Genomic DNA, 12,906 nt, shown 5'->3' with positions numbered 1-12,906 from the left:
GTGGAGCACGCTCAGGCTCTTCCTCCTAGGCTGTCTTAGTCTGGAAGACCCACTGAAACCTGTTCAGCATCATGGCAACACGCAAGCCTCCACTGATAGACAGGTGGTCGCTGCCCATGAGGTCGTGTGGCTGGGAGTCGTACCTGGGCCTCCCGCACGGATGGGGAGAATTCTACTAAAGCCCCATTTCTGGGGCATAGCCTGTGCTTACCATGGTGGCTGGGACCATGGCAGCCCTAATTCCATTTAGTGTCTTGCGCTATTATTGGGGCGTTTTATAGATGGGCAAATCGAACCTCAGAGGCTGATACCACATGGCCAAGTTCACGTGGCAAGGAAGTGACCGAGCCCTCCCTTCGTTCCTTCTCTTCTTCCCTTCTTCCTCTCCTCCTTTTCCTCTTCCCTTTTTTCCCTTCTTTCCTTCCTTCCTTCTTTCTTCCTTTCCTTCCTTCCTGCCTTCCTTCCTTCCTGCCTGCCTCCCTTCCTGCCTTCCTTCCTTCCTGCCTTCCTTCCTTCCTGCCTGCCTCCCTGCCTTCCTGTCTGCCTTCCTTCTCCTGCCGATCTTCCTTCCTGCCTGCCTGCCTGCCTTCCTTCCTGCCTGCCTTCTTCTTTCAATGCAGTGGCTACTTGGTGCTGGGCACTGTCTAGGAGAGCTAGGAACAATGAACAAAACTGAAGAACCTCTTACCCTTCTTCTCAAGGAAGCCATTCTTGGACCCTTGCTCCAGGGCAACCACCCCTGCCCCCACTCTGGGTCTTGGGGGGGGCAGGTAGGCCTGGGGGCAGGGAGGGGCTGATCCACAGTGAGATTGGAGACAGGTTCCCAGGTAGCCCCCTGGTCACCAGGGTATCAGACGTGGGGCAGGAGCGAGGTTGTAAGCCCCAGAGCCCCTCGGCCCAGTCTCTCTGGCTCCTCTTGGCCTTCTGGGGGTGTTCAAAGCCCTGTCCCCTTCAGGTCTGTCTCTCTGTATTTTACCTTCTCTGTCTCTCCCTCCCCTTCCCCCTTTCTCTCTCTGAATTTCCTGCTCTCTCTGTCTTTCCTGGAACACAATCAGGGGGCACCCGGCCCCTAGAAGCAGGGCTGATGTGTTCAGGGGATACAGCCCACATTGCATATCTTCTGCGTCTCTGAAGAAGTGGCCAGCAGATGTCAGCCCAGGTTCGTGGGCGGAGCCCCAAAGGGCCAGCTCCACACTGGACTTTGTCCTAGGGTGCTGCCTGGGGCTGTCCTCTGTCCCCTTAAATGGCTCCATCAATAAGGGCCTAAAAAAACCAAAACCAAACCCAGTGCCGTCGAGTCGATTCCAACTCATAGTGACCCTATAGGACAGAGTAGAACTACCCCATAGAGTTTCCAAGAAGCACCTGGCGGATTCGAACTGCTGACCCTTTGGTTATCAGCCATAGCACTTAACCACTACGCCACCAGTGTTTCCAATAAGAGCCTGAGGGCCAGCAATTCAGGCCCTGGGCCATGAGCCCCTCCCCAGGGACCGAGGACCTGGGAGATGCCAGTCCCCAAGAGACTGCTCAGGCCCAGGCACTCTGGAATGGGCATGGTGCCCTATTTGTATGAGGCCACAGTAGTTACAAATGTCCCCATGGTGTGTGCTAGGGGAGCACAAGGGAGTCCCCTGAGGTCCCCCTGATTCCCTGAGCCCTCACCCCTCCCTGGGCAGGGCTAGGATCCCAGATCCTAACGCAGAAAGGAGGGCTGAGGAGAACCTCCCAGGGTGCCCATGGCCAGCACGGCCCCCTTGCTCAAGCTTGTTTCTTGCTGCAGGTCAGGGGCTGCTGGGGACAGAGGCCAACGGAGCAAGGGATGGGAGTGGGGACATGGGGACCTGGGTTTTCCCGACTCTATCTGGAGCCCTGCTTCACAGGGGCCCGTAGCTGAGGGGGCTCTGGGTTTCTGCGGCAGCCCCCTTCCAAGTGCCATCCAGGACATCTACACTGCAGCTCTGGCCACTTGGGCGCGAGGGGGGGCGGGGACACCTGGGCCTTTGCTGTTTCTCTCCTCTCTCTTCCTTTGTTGCTTTTCGTGAGCACCGCTGTGGCTCCCAGGCTCTCTTGGTCTCCGTCTCTGTTTCGTGTCTCTTTGTGAGTCCCTGTCATTTTCTCGGCATCTCCCCCTCTCTCTCTTCCTCTTGCGCAGCCCTCGCTCTTTCAGGCTGTCTTCGTGCCCCTTTCTGTCCCTCTCTCAGGCCGACTCGGTGCCCCTTCCTCTAGCTCTCTCACCCTCCTCCACCTCCTCAGCCTCTCACTCTGGCCCGTTGCAGGGACAGGACCCTCCCAGGCCACCCGACGTGCACAAACACCGCCTGCCATGGCTCTGCCCAGTTGGGGTGCGCTTAACGATAAAGCCCCTCCGGCCGGTTCGCCATTCGGGCCTCCTGCAGGCAGCCCCGGCGCGGACACCAACCGGGGTCCCCACGCGCGCCCGCGGCCCCCCCTCCGCAGCTCTCTGCGGCCCCCCTCATTATGCGCCGCCTTTCATGGGCGTTCCTCAGCTCGACTTCCCCGCAAGTTGTTTTCGCGGACATCAGTCATCAGCGGCGTCCCCATTGTGCAGGGGGATTGACGGGGGGCGGGAGGGGGTGACAGGACCTGGGGCGGCCGCCTGGAGGCCTCGGTCTATAATTTTCGGAGGCATAATTGGCCTGGGGGAGGGGGCGGAGGAGGGGCGGAGAGGGGATCTTTCAGAACCGTGAGGGCGCGCGGGAGCGCGGGGCGCCCGGAGGCTGGGGCCGGGGCTCGACGGCGCTGCGTGGGGGCGCGAGTGTGCCGGGCGACGCCGCCTGGACCCCGCGCCCCGCCGGCTCCCGCCCGCGCCTCCCGCCCCGCCCGCTGCCGCCAGGGACCACGGCGGCCTTTTGTTGCGGGCCCGGCTTTTCTTTCAGTGCCTTGCGCAGCCACGGGGACTTCACCGACTCCCGGGTGGAAATTGAAGGATCCCTGGATCGCTCTCTCTCTCTCTTTCTATCTTTCCTTCCCTTCCTTCTTCTCTCTTTATCTCCCTCCTCCCCACCCTCTCTCCGCCCCCCATTCCCTCCGAGTCCTCGTGCGCCCCGCCAGGCGCGGGGGCGTCTCCACGGCCCGCCGCCCCGCCGCCCGCCCTCCATGGGCGCCGCGCTCGCCTGCAGCCGCCGCCTTCGCCGGGCGCGCGCGATGCCGCCATGGCCCTGATCTGGCTCCTGCTGCTCAGCCTTTTGGAGCCCGGCTGGCCCGCTGCGGGCACCGAAGCGCGGCTGCGGCGTGATGCAGGCGGCCGCGGCGGCGTCTACGAGCACCTCGGCGGGGCGCCCCGGCGCCGCAAGCTCTACTGCGCCACCAAGTACCACCTGCAGCTACACCCGAGCGGTCGCGTCAACGGCAGCCTGGAGGACAGCGCCTACAGTGAGTGTCCAGCCCGGCCCCGCGGCGGGTCCCGCGGGTGGGAGCGGCGCCTCGGAGGTGCCTGGGCCTCGGGGAGAGGACGGCAAGCCGGGGTGCCCTAGGGAGCAGGCCTCCTCGACCCTACCAGAGGGAAAGGCCTGAGGTTGACTCATCTCCCTCCATGTCTGGCACAAGAGCGCGCTGGGGCAAGAGGGGAACAGGGGCGTCACGTTCAGAGGGTCCTGCGGCTGCTCCGGGTCTTGGCAAGCTGGCCGAGTCCGAGCGGCGCGCAGGAGGCGCCCCACGGTCCCACTCTTCCCGGCTTTGGCGTCTCTGACAAGTGTAAGCCTTTAGAGTTTGCCGGAGAAAAGGTGTTGGACAAGACATTTGTCATCCTCTTTAATTTTTTTTTATTATTATTATTTTGACGACCCCCGGGGCGCCCGGCCGTTCCCTTCATCTGCCCCGATCAAGGCCGCCCAGGTGGCCGCCAGCGCCGCTGCCTCTGCACGGATGACAGGCGCCCAGGCAGAGCTGGGCTCCCGGGGCTGCGGCTGCCACTGACAGAAAGACGACAGGTAGACAGGCAGGCAGGCATGCATCTTCCCAGGTCAGAATCAGAACCCTTCCCGCCACCGCCCTTGGCCACCGAGCGACGGGCAGGGTGGGCGGCTCCGCCGCGGGGTGGGGGACCGCGGGATGAGCGACAGAGGCACGAAGGAACGTTCGCCTGGGCTTGGGGGCGCAGAGACACCCCGCCCGGTAGCCAGGAACCGCAGCCCAACTATGTGTGCGGTGAGTCCCACGAGGCTCCAGGCTTTGGCTCCTCCAGCCTCGGGGACTCCGCCTCTAGGCCAAGATGCGCCCTCCAGGCAGGCTAGCGGCGCGGAGCGCCCTGCCAGGGGCCCCGACGTAGCCCTGCTCGCTGAGAGCAGGAGAGCCGAGCTCGGCAGGGCAGAGGCAGGATGGGGGGCTTGGGAGTGTGGCCGCGGCGGCCGGGGTTCCCTGCTGCGACGTGTGGCGCTCCGGGCTTAGGAAGTTGCGCGGTGGGTTCAAGGCGGCGGCGAGAAACCGCAGGAAAGCCGCAACCCTGCGAGGGAGTGTGGCGGGGACGCCCCCAAGCTGCGCGAAGCTAGTTGTCGTTTGGGAGTCCCCTCGAGCCGAAACGCGCTCGTCCCGCAGAGGCACCTCCAGCCTCTCGAAATCCAGGCTTCCACTTAGAGGCTCTGGCGTGGAGCCCAAACGCCATGGGGCAACTAGGGCGGGCAGCCCGGAAGTGGAGGGAGGGCGAGGGCCTGCTACTGCCAGTGCCTCGCAACCAGACGCGCGCTTCGCTGGGCCGGGGGTCGGCGCCGCGGAGTCCGCCAGGCCTGCGCCCCGGGACCGGAGAGGCCGGTAGCCTGCAACTCCTCACGCCGGCCAAGCCTCCCGCGGCCCCGCACCTGAGCCTGGAGTTCGCCGCACGCTGGATTCCAGGCGCGAGCTCCGCAGAAGCGTCCTCCGGAGAGGGCGCGGCCGGAAGCCCCCAAATTCTTCCGAATCGCTTTCGGGGGACAACGGCCCCGCCCGGGCCTTTGTTGCAAGCCTCAGAGAGCAAGCCCTGTGTGTCCAGAAGGAAAGACGTTACGGGGCGGAGGAATTTAGATGTTCTTACATACAGTGGGGAATGGGCGAACCCTGCCCAGTTCAAGGTAGGCCCTTACTTTTGTGAACTTGGGGTCTGACCTTGCTTCTGGACCCACAACTGCACCCCCTATCCTCCTACCCAGGAAGATCTTCCCTGCCCAAGTCCAGCGCCAGATGCATTTGGGTGGTGACCTGTGGATTCTATTATCAAAGGGCACCAGATTTCTCTCTCCACCTGGGGCCCCAGGTGCTTCAGGGTCGTTTGAGAGACTCCCAGTATCTGCAGCCTGGGTCCGAATTCCAACCCAGACTCTTGTTCTGGTGGTCTTGGGCACTTCACTTAATCACAGTGGTCTCAGCCACCTTGTCTGTCATATCATGAAACTGCATCATGGGTTGTCAAGAGGCTCCAGTGAACCACCAGGCTCGCCACCGCACTGTGCCTGGCACAGACTCGCCAAGCCACTGTGCGGGGCACAGACTTGGCCCCTATAAATGTTAATGTTGTTTCCCTCCCAAGTTTGAATTCTCTCCCCTCCCCTGAACTTCCAAAGCCACCTCCTTCTCCCTTCCCACTGTGTGTGTTGCCCTCACCACCGCCCAAACCTGGGCACCGCTTGGGGCAGAGAGGGGATGTTGGGGTAGAGGTGCTCACCTCTATGCCTCTGTGGGAGGGGAGGAAGTGACGGGCCTTCTGGACTCTTCCCAGGTATCCTGGAGATCACAGCCGTGGAGGTGGGCGTTGTAGCCATCAAGGGCCTCTTCTCTGGGCGGTACCTCGCCATGAACAAGAGGGGACGCCTCTATGCCTCGGTGAGTCCAGTCCCTCGTGCGGGTGGACCCTGATGGAATAGCCTCACAGCAGGGTACAGGACGGAGGGGACATGGGCATCTGGTGCTTTGTGCAGGGCTGTGCAGGGCCGAGCTGGGACCAGAGCCCTGACCCCTGTAACTCATGCCCAAAACAGGGCTGTGCAGGGCTGAGCTGGGACCAGAGCCCTGGCCCCTGTAACTCATGCCCAAGTGCTTTTGTGAGAGGCAGTTGCCAGGCTGAGCCACTTGGAGCACAGCCTGTGGGGAGGGTTACACTGGGGGGTGACAAGTCCTATGCTCTCAAATGCTGCCAGGTTAGGAAATGTCCCCCCAATACCTTGTTGTCATCCCCATTGCTCTTCCCTGCAGGATGCTGAGAGCAGGGAAAGGAATGGCCCCCAAATTTCCACAAGCTGACCCTAGCAAACCTTGGGGTGAAGCAGGGGTGTCGATTGGGCTCTTCCGCCTGGTCAGCCAGGGCTCTGCTGGGTGTAGTGAGAGGAGGGCAGGGCAGCCAGTTCTTCCCAAGGGTGGGAGTCAAAAGAGAGTTGATGGGGCCCCGCATCCCAGGCTTACGGCAGCCTCACATCTGGGTCTGGAGCTCAGTCTAGGCCTCCGAGCAACAAAAGAGTCTGGTGAATCCATGGGCGTTGGCTGTGTCCCCCTCCAGGGGTTGGGAGTGGGGAATACATGGAGTAAAATACATATAACTAGGAGATTTGCTACCTTCAAACTAGTTATTACATGCAATTCAGCTGATACCTCCTTGGGCAATAAGAGGTTTTCCATCCACACGTAACCTAGACGTCGCTACGGTGGACCACCTCCCTGCAGACACTGCTCTCTATTCAATCACATTTGCGGGGGGGACACAGACCCAAATCTCCCTTCCCTCTTTGAAATCATGCAGTGTGCTCGAAGAGAGTCGTAGGAAAACCCTCCTTGAAGTCTTACAGGTTTTAGCTGTTTTGCTACAGGAAATGCAGTGGTTGGAATGTGCTGTTTGTTTTCTAAACCCAGGGGCCTCTTGTCAGAAGCTTTGTCTGCAAGCAGGGACTCTCCCAGTGCCAACCCTCTTTTGCATGTTCTTCCGGAGCCTCTAAACTCCGTTGTGGTTTATAAAGAAATACCCTTTGCCCAGGGTTGGGTCTGAGTTTTTCTTGAGGGGCAGTGTGGCTCTCCAGGCCCCTGGGACCTTATGACCTAGTGCGGGGAGAGGAGAACTGACTTTGTATTCTTGAAATGGCCCCAGGCCACCCACAGTGGCTCTTATCACTTAGGGAGAGAGGACTCACCCATCCGTCTATCCATCTATCCACCCATCCACCCATCTACACACCCATCCATCCATCCATCCATCCATCCATCCATCCATCCATCCATCCATCCATCCATCCATCCATCCATCCATCCATCCATCCATCCATCCATCCATCCATCCATCCATCCATCCATCCATCCATCCATCCATCCACCCCCCACCCCCCACCCCCCACCCATCCATCCATCCATCCATCTGCCAATCCATCCGTCATCCATCCATCATTCATCCATCCGCTCATCCATCCATCTACTCTTCTATTCATCCATCCGTCATCATCCATTCATCACTCATCCCCCCATTCATCAACCATACATCCACCACCCATCAGACATTTATTCCTTCATCCATCAAACAAATATTTCTTAGCCACTAATCACATGCCACACTGTGATTAGTACCTGTCAAGGGGGTCTTCTGAAAATGCAGATCCGACCACATTCTGATCTCTGGGAACTCCCTGCCATCCACAAATGATCACCCAGGTACCTTCACTTAGCCCATACAGGAGCTGATCCAGGCCACCTTCTGCTCCCACCTCCCACCATCATTCTGCAACTCATGGCCCAGCTGCAGCAGCCAGAACCTCTCGTGTTCTCCAAACTATTCATGCTGCTCACAGCTCCATGCCTTTGCCCGTATTGCCACTGCCTGAAATGTTCCTATCTCCAAAATGCCCACCTAGAAGGAGCCCCCCCATCCCTCCAAACGTCACCTCTCCTCACAACTTCATCCCCACCCTTTCCAGGTTGCCCTCCAGAGCCTGGTCCCCATGCCAAGCCACCTGGCACTGCTGGCTTTCCCCAAGTGCCAGGGAAGCCGGAGCAGGAAGCTGATGGAGGCAGGAATGGGTGTGGCTGGAGGGAGGGGTTTATGTGAATAGAGGGCCTGGTACAGTGGGGGGTGGGTCAGGCATTGGGAACATGGGCAGGGGAGTGTCAGCTGCAGGTGTCCAGCCCCAGGTGCCCCTACAAGGTGCAAGCAGGTGCTGTGCCTGCCCCTGCCCAGCAAGCCTCTCATCGGGAAGGCCTGGACCCTTACCCTTTGAAGAGCAGAGGTCTGTGTCCCTCAATCTCCCCCACAAGTGTCCCTGCAAAGAGAAAGCCTATCCTATGGTTTCCCTGAATCATGGGCCTCTGGTCCAGGGGCACCTGGGAGGGACCTGGGACTGGGGACTGCTCACAGTCCAGATCCAGATGGAGCCTGTGGGGAGGGACTTTCCCTGATCTCACCCACTCATGCCTGGGGGAGCCCTGAGTCCACTCACTCATACCAGGGGGAGCCCTGAGACCACTCACTCATGCCTGACCAGCCCTGAGCCCACCCACTCATGCCCAGGGGAGCCCTGAGCTCACCCACTCGTGCCTGGGGAAGCCTTGAACCCACCCTCTCACACCCAGGGCCATAACAGCAGCACGTTCTGCGTGACTCAGGGCCTGGCACCCGCTCTCTGGGCAGGGGTGCACACACTGGGGTCCAGGGAGTGCAGAGCATCCGCTGAAGGAGGGAGACCAGGAGAGAGGCAGGAGCGATGGGGAGAAGCCACACCGATCACATCAGCTCTGCCCTTACCTGCTCTGGGCAGCTGTGGCGACTGAAAAAAATGGGGTTTGCTGCTGCAAACATCTTGCACCCAGAGTTCCTTCTGGATCAGATAGATGCTGCTCAGCACGTGGATCTAGGCCCAGCCTGCCCGTGGGTGCTCACGGATGTCCTTCAGCCCTTTGGTCCACCTCCAGCCAGCAGCTGCATCTGTCATCTGCTCACCTGGGGACACTCCCCTAGGAATGATCCCTGAAGAGAAGGAGAGGCCCTCCTGGCTGCTTGTCCCTGCCCTCCAGCCCTGCCCAGTCTGCTTGGGAGGAGGCCATGCCTCGTGGTGGCCTGACGCGACCTGGGTTCTCAGCGCTGGGAGGGCCAGCCTGGCTGTCCAGGAGGTGCACCACCTGGGCAGGTGGCCCTTGGGATTCTTACCACTTCCAGCAGAGATTGAAGGCCCAACTGGGTTGGCATAAGCCTTGCCCACCTCTCCCCACACCAAAACAAGGGGACCTTGAAGGGAAGCAGCCCAGCCAGGCTTCGGGGACCCTGGTGACAGCACCTTCAGTGCAGAGTTCACTCTGCCTCTCTCCCTCCACCGGCCCTGCTCCAAAAGGGCAGGGACGCACCTGTCACCCCCCATCCTTGGTCTAGTGGGGTCCCCACTGATTCCCACTAGCAGTGTGATTTCCTTCCACGCCCCGGCATGCATTGGGACGCCCCACCCAGTGTTCATCCTGTGAATAGCCATGTCTGTGTTGAACTCAGACTTCTTCGTGTCGGGCTCCTGGTCCTGCTCCATGTGTGTTTGTGACCTTGGCCCCTGTTGGTGGGATCACTGTGTGCCAGCCTTGGGGTGAGGACAGCAACACTCAGAGGCCAGGGCTGGGACCTGAACTCATTGCTCAACTGGAGAACCTGGGCCATGGGACCCCGCTACGCCACCTCCCCTTCCTCTTCTCCCGTCCCCTGTCTTCCTTTTCTTTTATGCGATTTCTTCAGAAGAGATGCAGGGGGCGTCCTCTTATTTGTCCAGATGTCCAATCCCTGCTGGCGTTGTGCAGCTGTGCTGGGTCAGGCAGCCTCATCTCTGCTCTGCGATCACATTTGTCCCTATGCTGGGGACACCCCTGTCAGTGCCCTTGGTGAGGGGCCGGAGGCTGAGGAGCCCAGAGAGAAGAGGGGGAGAGCCACCGTTCCTGAGTGGTCAGGAGGTCCCAGGGCGTCCTGTCTCTTGAGCCTTCTGTAACAAAGGACCACAAACCAAGTGGCTTAAGGGCAAAAAAAGGATGACACAATTTCGTGAAGCGTTCCATATTTTTTTAAGGAGCCCTGGTCACGCAGCGGTTAAGCACTCGGCTGCTAACTGAAAGGTTGGCGGTTCGAAACCACTAGTCATTCTGTGCGAGAAAGACATGGCAGTCAGTTTCCCGTAAAGATGACAGCCTTGGAAATCCTGTGGGGCAGTTCTACTCTGTCCTAGAGGGTTGCGCTGAGTCGGAATTCGACTTGACGGCTGTGGGTTTTGGGTTTCGTTCTCTCAGTTCTGGATGCCAGATTCCAAAATCAAGGTGTCGGCAGGACTGCGATTCCTCTGCAGGCTCTAGGGGAGGACCCTCCCTAACCTTTTCCAGCTTCTGGTGGCCCCAGGCGTTCCTTGGCTTGTGCCCGTAGTGCTCCAATCTCTGCCTCCGTCTTCCCTCTGTGTCTGTCTGTGTCTCCTTCTTATAAGGACACCCATTGTATTGGACCAGGGCTGAAATCATGGAGTCGGCAGGGCCAAGCTCCCTCCGAGACTCCAGGGGAGGACCCTCCTTGCCTGTTCTAGTGCTGGCGGCTGCTGGCTGCCGGCATTCATCCCGTAGCTGCATCCCTCTACCCTGGCTCTGTCTGCACTCGGCCGTCTCCTTTGTGTGTGTCTGTCTTCATGTCGTCTTCTTCCAGGCGTCTCTCTGTATCTCTTCCTAGAAGGACACCAATCATGCTGGATTTAAGGTCCACACTACTCCAGTGTGACATTGTCTTAACGAGCTCCATTTGCAAAGACCTTATTTCCAAATGAGGTCACGTTCACAGGCATGGTGGGGGTAGGACTTGAACACAGCTTTTGGGGGACAGATCCACTCTACAACACAGAGGAAGTGACACTTGACCTGAGCCCTGGAGGCCAAGTTCACCATGAAGGAAGGCCTGCTGGACACGTGTGTGCATGTGTGTGTGCACGTACATTTGTGTGTATGCGTGTGTGCACATATGTATGTGCGTGCATGTGTGTGTGCATGTGTGTGTGCGCTGCAGCCGTGGGGGGCGAGAAAGCAGGGTGTTGGGTGGGTGTGAGCGGCTGGGCTCAGCAGGAGCAGGGGAGCAGTGAGGGAGGTGTTGGGAGGAGCCGGCCTCCCCCCTTGTCACCCTCCAGGGTGGCCTCGTGTAGCCACTAACCACGGTGTCTCTTCCCCGCAGGAGAGCTACAATGCCGAGTGCGAGTTTGTGGAGCGTATCCACGAGCTGGGCTACAACACCTATGCCTCCCGGCTCTACCGGACGGTGCCCAGCGGGCCCGGGGCACAGCGCCAGCCCAACACAGCCGAAAGACTGTGGTACGTGTCTGTGAACGGCAAGGGCCGGCCCCGCCGGGGCTTCAAGACTCGCCGCACACAGAAGTCCTCCTTGTTCCTGCCCCGCGTGCTGGACCACAAGGACCACGAGATGGTGCGGCGGCTGCAGGGTGGTGCCGGGCTCTGGGGTGGCCTGGCCAGGCCACCGGGCAAGGGTTCCCAGCAGCGGCAGCAGCGGCAGCAGAAAAAGCAGAGCCGGGGCGCCCACGCTTAGCCCTCTGGCACGGAGAACGCACCAAAGGGTGATGCTCTTGCACCTTCTGGCCTCACGCTGGGTTCCAAGGTCACGGCCAAGGCCAGCCCAGGCAACTGTGAACTGGCCAGTGCCTGTGGCGCCCACCATCTCAGCTCATGGCCGACCAAAGGACAGGCTTCGACCAACTCCGCCCCTCAACACCCCTGTCCCCTGCTTCATGCTCCTGGGATGGCTTCGGTTTGGTGGACCAACAGGTTCCCAGACCTTCTGATCTTCACAGACAAGGGTTAAAGCAGAGTCAAGGGATCGGGGGAGGGGGAGGGCGGCTTCCAGTGCAAGCTGCTGTGGGTGGACGTTGGCAAGTAGCCCCCTTGCCTGCGGGGGACCACCTGACATGCCAGGTCCCAGCGGACGGAGGGGTTTCCCGGCAGCATGCAGAGTGGGGGTCTGCGTAACGGAAACATTAAAGTATTTTATTCCACTTTGTTATTTAATAGATTACAATGCAGCCTGAGGAAACGCTTGTGGTTTCCACGTGACCCTATTTCTCGTGATGACGGAGAAGTCTGTTCCTTTAGAACTGTGTCGACCTTGCACCCACCACTGTTTTCAGATGTCAGATTGTATTCTGGGAAACTGGGTAAAAGAAAGCGTTTAATCCCCTGGTTTTGAAAGTTACCGTTTTTTTAAATGAATAGGTGGTCTGTGTGGATGGAAAAAATAGGCTTCTGCATGTGTGTGTGTGTGCATTTGTGTACGTGTGTGTGCATGTGTGGATGTGTGCACGTGTGTGCATGTGCGTGCATGAGTGTGTATTCCTGGGTGTCTCTGAATATGCACGTGTGTGTGTGAGTGTGTGTATTCCTACATGTGCATGTGCATGCGTGCATACGTGTATGTGTTCCTGTGTCTGCAGGAGTGTGTATTCCTGGGTGTGTCTGAGTGTGTATGTGTTTGCATGTATGGGGTGAATGTGTATTCCTGAGAGTGTGTGTAATCCTCACACATGAATATACTCGTGTGTATGCATGCATAAGTGTGTTTGTGTGTATGAGTGTGTGTGTGGAGAGAGAGACGTGTATCTTGCTCTAGAGCCCACATGGCACCTCCATCCTGCAGCCGTGTGCTCTCTGAGGGCAGTTCCGTGTCTCTGTTTCACGTCAGGTATGGCACCCCTGCCTCACCCCCGAGACCACTTCATCCCTGCCACCCGACACAAGGGCCTTGGACATTCCTGCTTTTGCCTAAGAAAGTGAGCCTCCAAGCCCATCCATGCTGGCCTTGAGCCAGGTGTCCTTCTGCTTCCCCTAACAATGGCCATGGGCGGGGTCACCTGGGGCTTGCCCAGGTGAGAGCCAAACCTTACCTGGCACTCGGGTGAGGAGTGCGGCTGGGGCCTGTGCTCCTGCTTGGTGGCATCA

The 12,906-nt window shown here is 59.4% G+C and overlaps 1 protein-coding gene across 1 annotated transcript; it reads left to right on the top strand.

Moving 5' to 3' along the window:
• Window positions 1-3,176: 3,176 nt before the first annotated feature.
• FGF3 (fibroblast growth factor 3) lies at window positions 3,177-11,503 on the top strand. The gene is made up of 3 exons (XM_049891873.1): window positions 3,177-3,396; window positions 5,711-5,814; window positions 11,135-11,503. Exons 1-3 carry the CDS (start codon window positions 3,177-3,179, stop codon window positions 11,501-11,503), a joined length of 693 nt encoding a protein of 230 aa, XP_049747830.1.
• The last annotated feature ends 1,403 nt before the right edge of the window (window positions 11,504-12,906 follow it).

Source organism: Elephas maximus, chromosome 7 (assembly GCF_024166365.1).
Source record: "Elephas maximus indicus isolate mEleMax1 chromosome 7, mEleMax1 primary haplotype, whole genome shotgun sequence".
Classification (NCBI taxonomy): domain Eukaryota; kingdom Metazoa; phylum Chordata; class Mammalia; order Proboscidea; family Elephantidae; genus Elephas; species Elephas maximus.
The sequence above is the reverse complement of the archived record's forward strand: the minus strand, read 5'-3'. Positions and strand labels throughout refer to the sequence as shown.

Excerpts from the sequence above, each read along its gene's own strand:
- FGF3 (XM_049891873.1), top strand. The coding sequence starts at position 3,177 with ATGGCCCTGATCTGGCTCCTGCTGCTCAGCCTTTTGGAGCCCGGCTGG. Across the intron at positions 3,397-5,710 it reads CCTGGAGGACAGCGCCTACA|GTATCCTGGAGATCACAGCC; the intron begins GTGAGTGTCCAG and ends GACTCTTCCCAG. Across the intron at positions 5,815-11,134 it reads GGGGACGCCTCTATGCCTCG|GAGAGCTACAATGCCGAGTG; the intron begins GTGAGTCCAGTC and ends TCTTCCCCGCAG.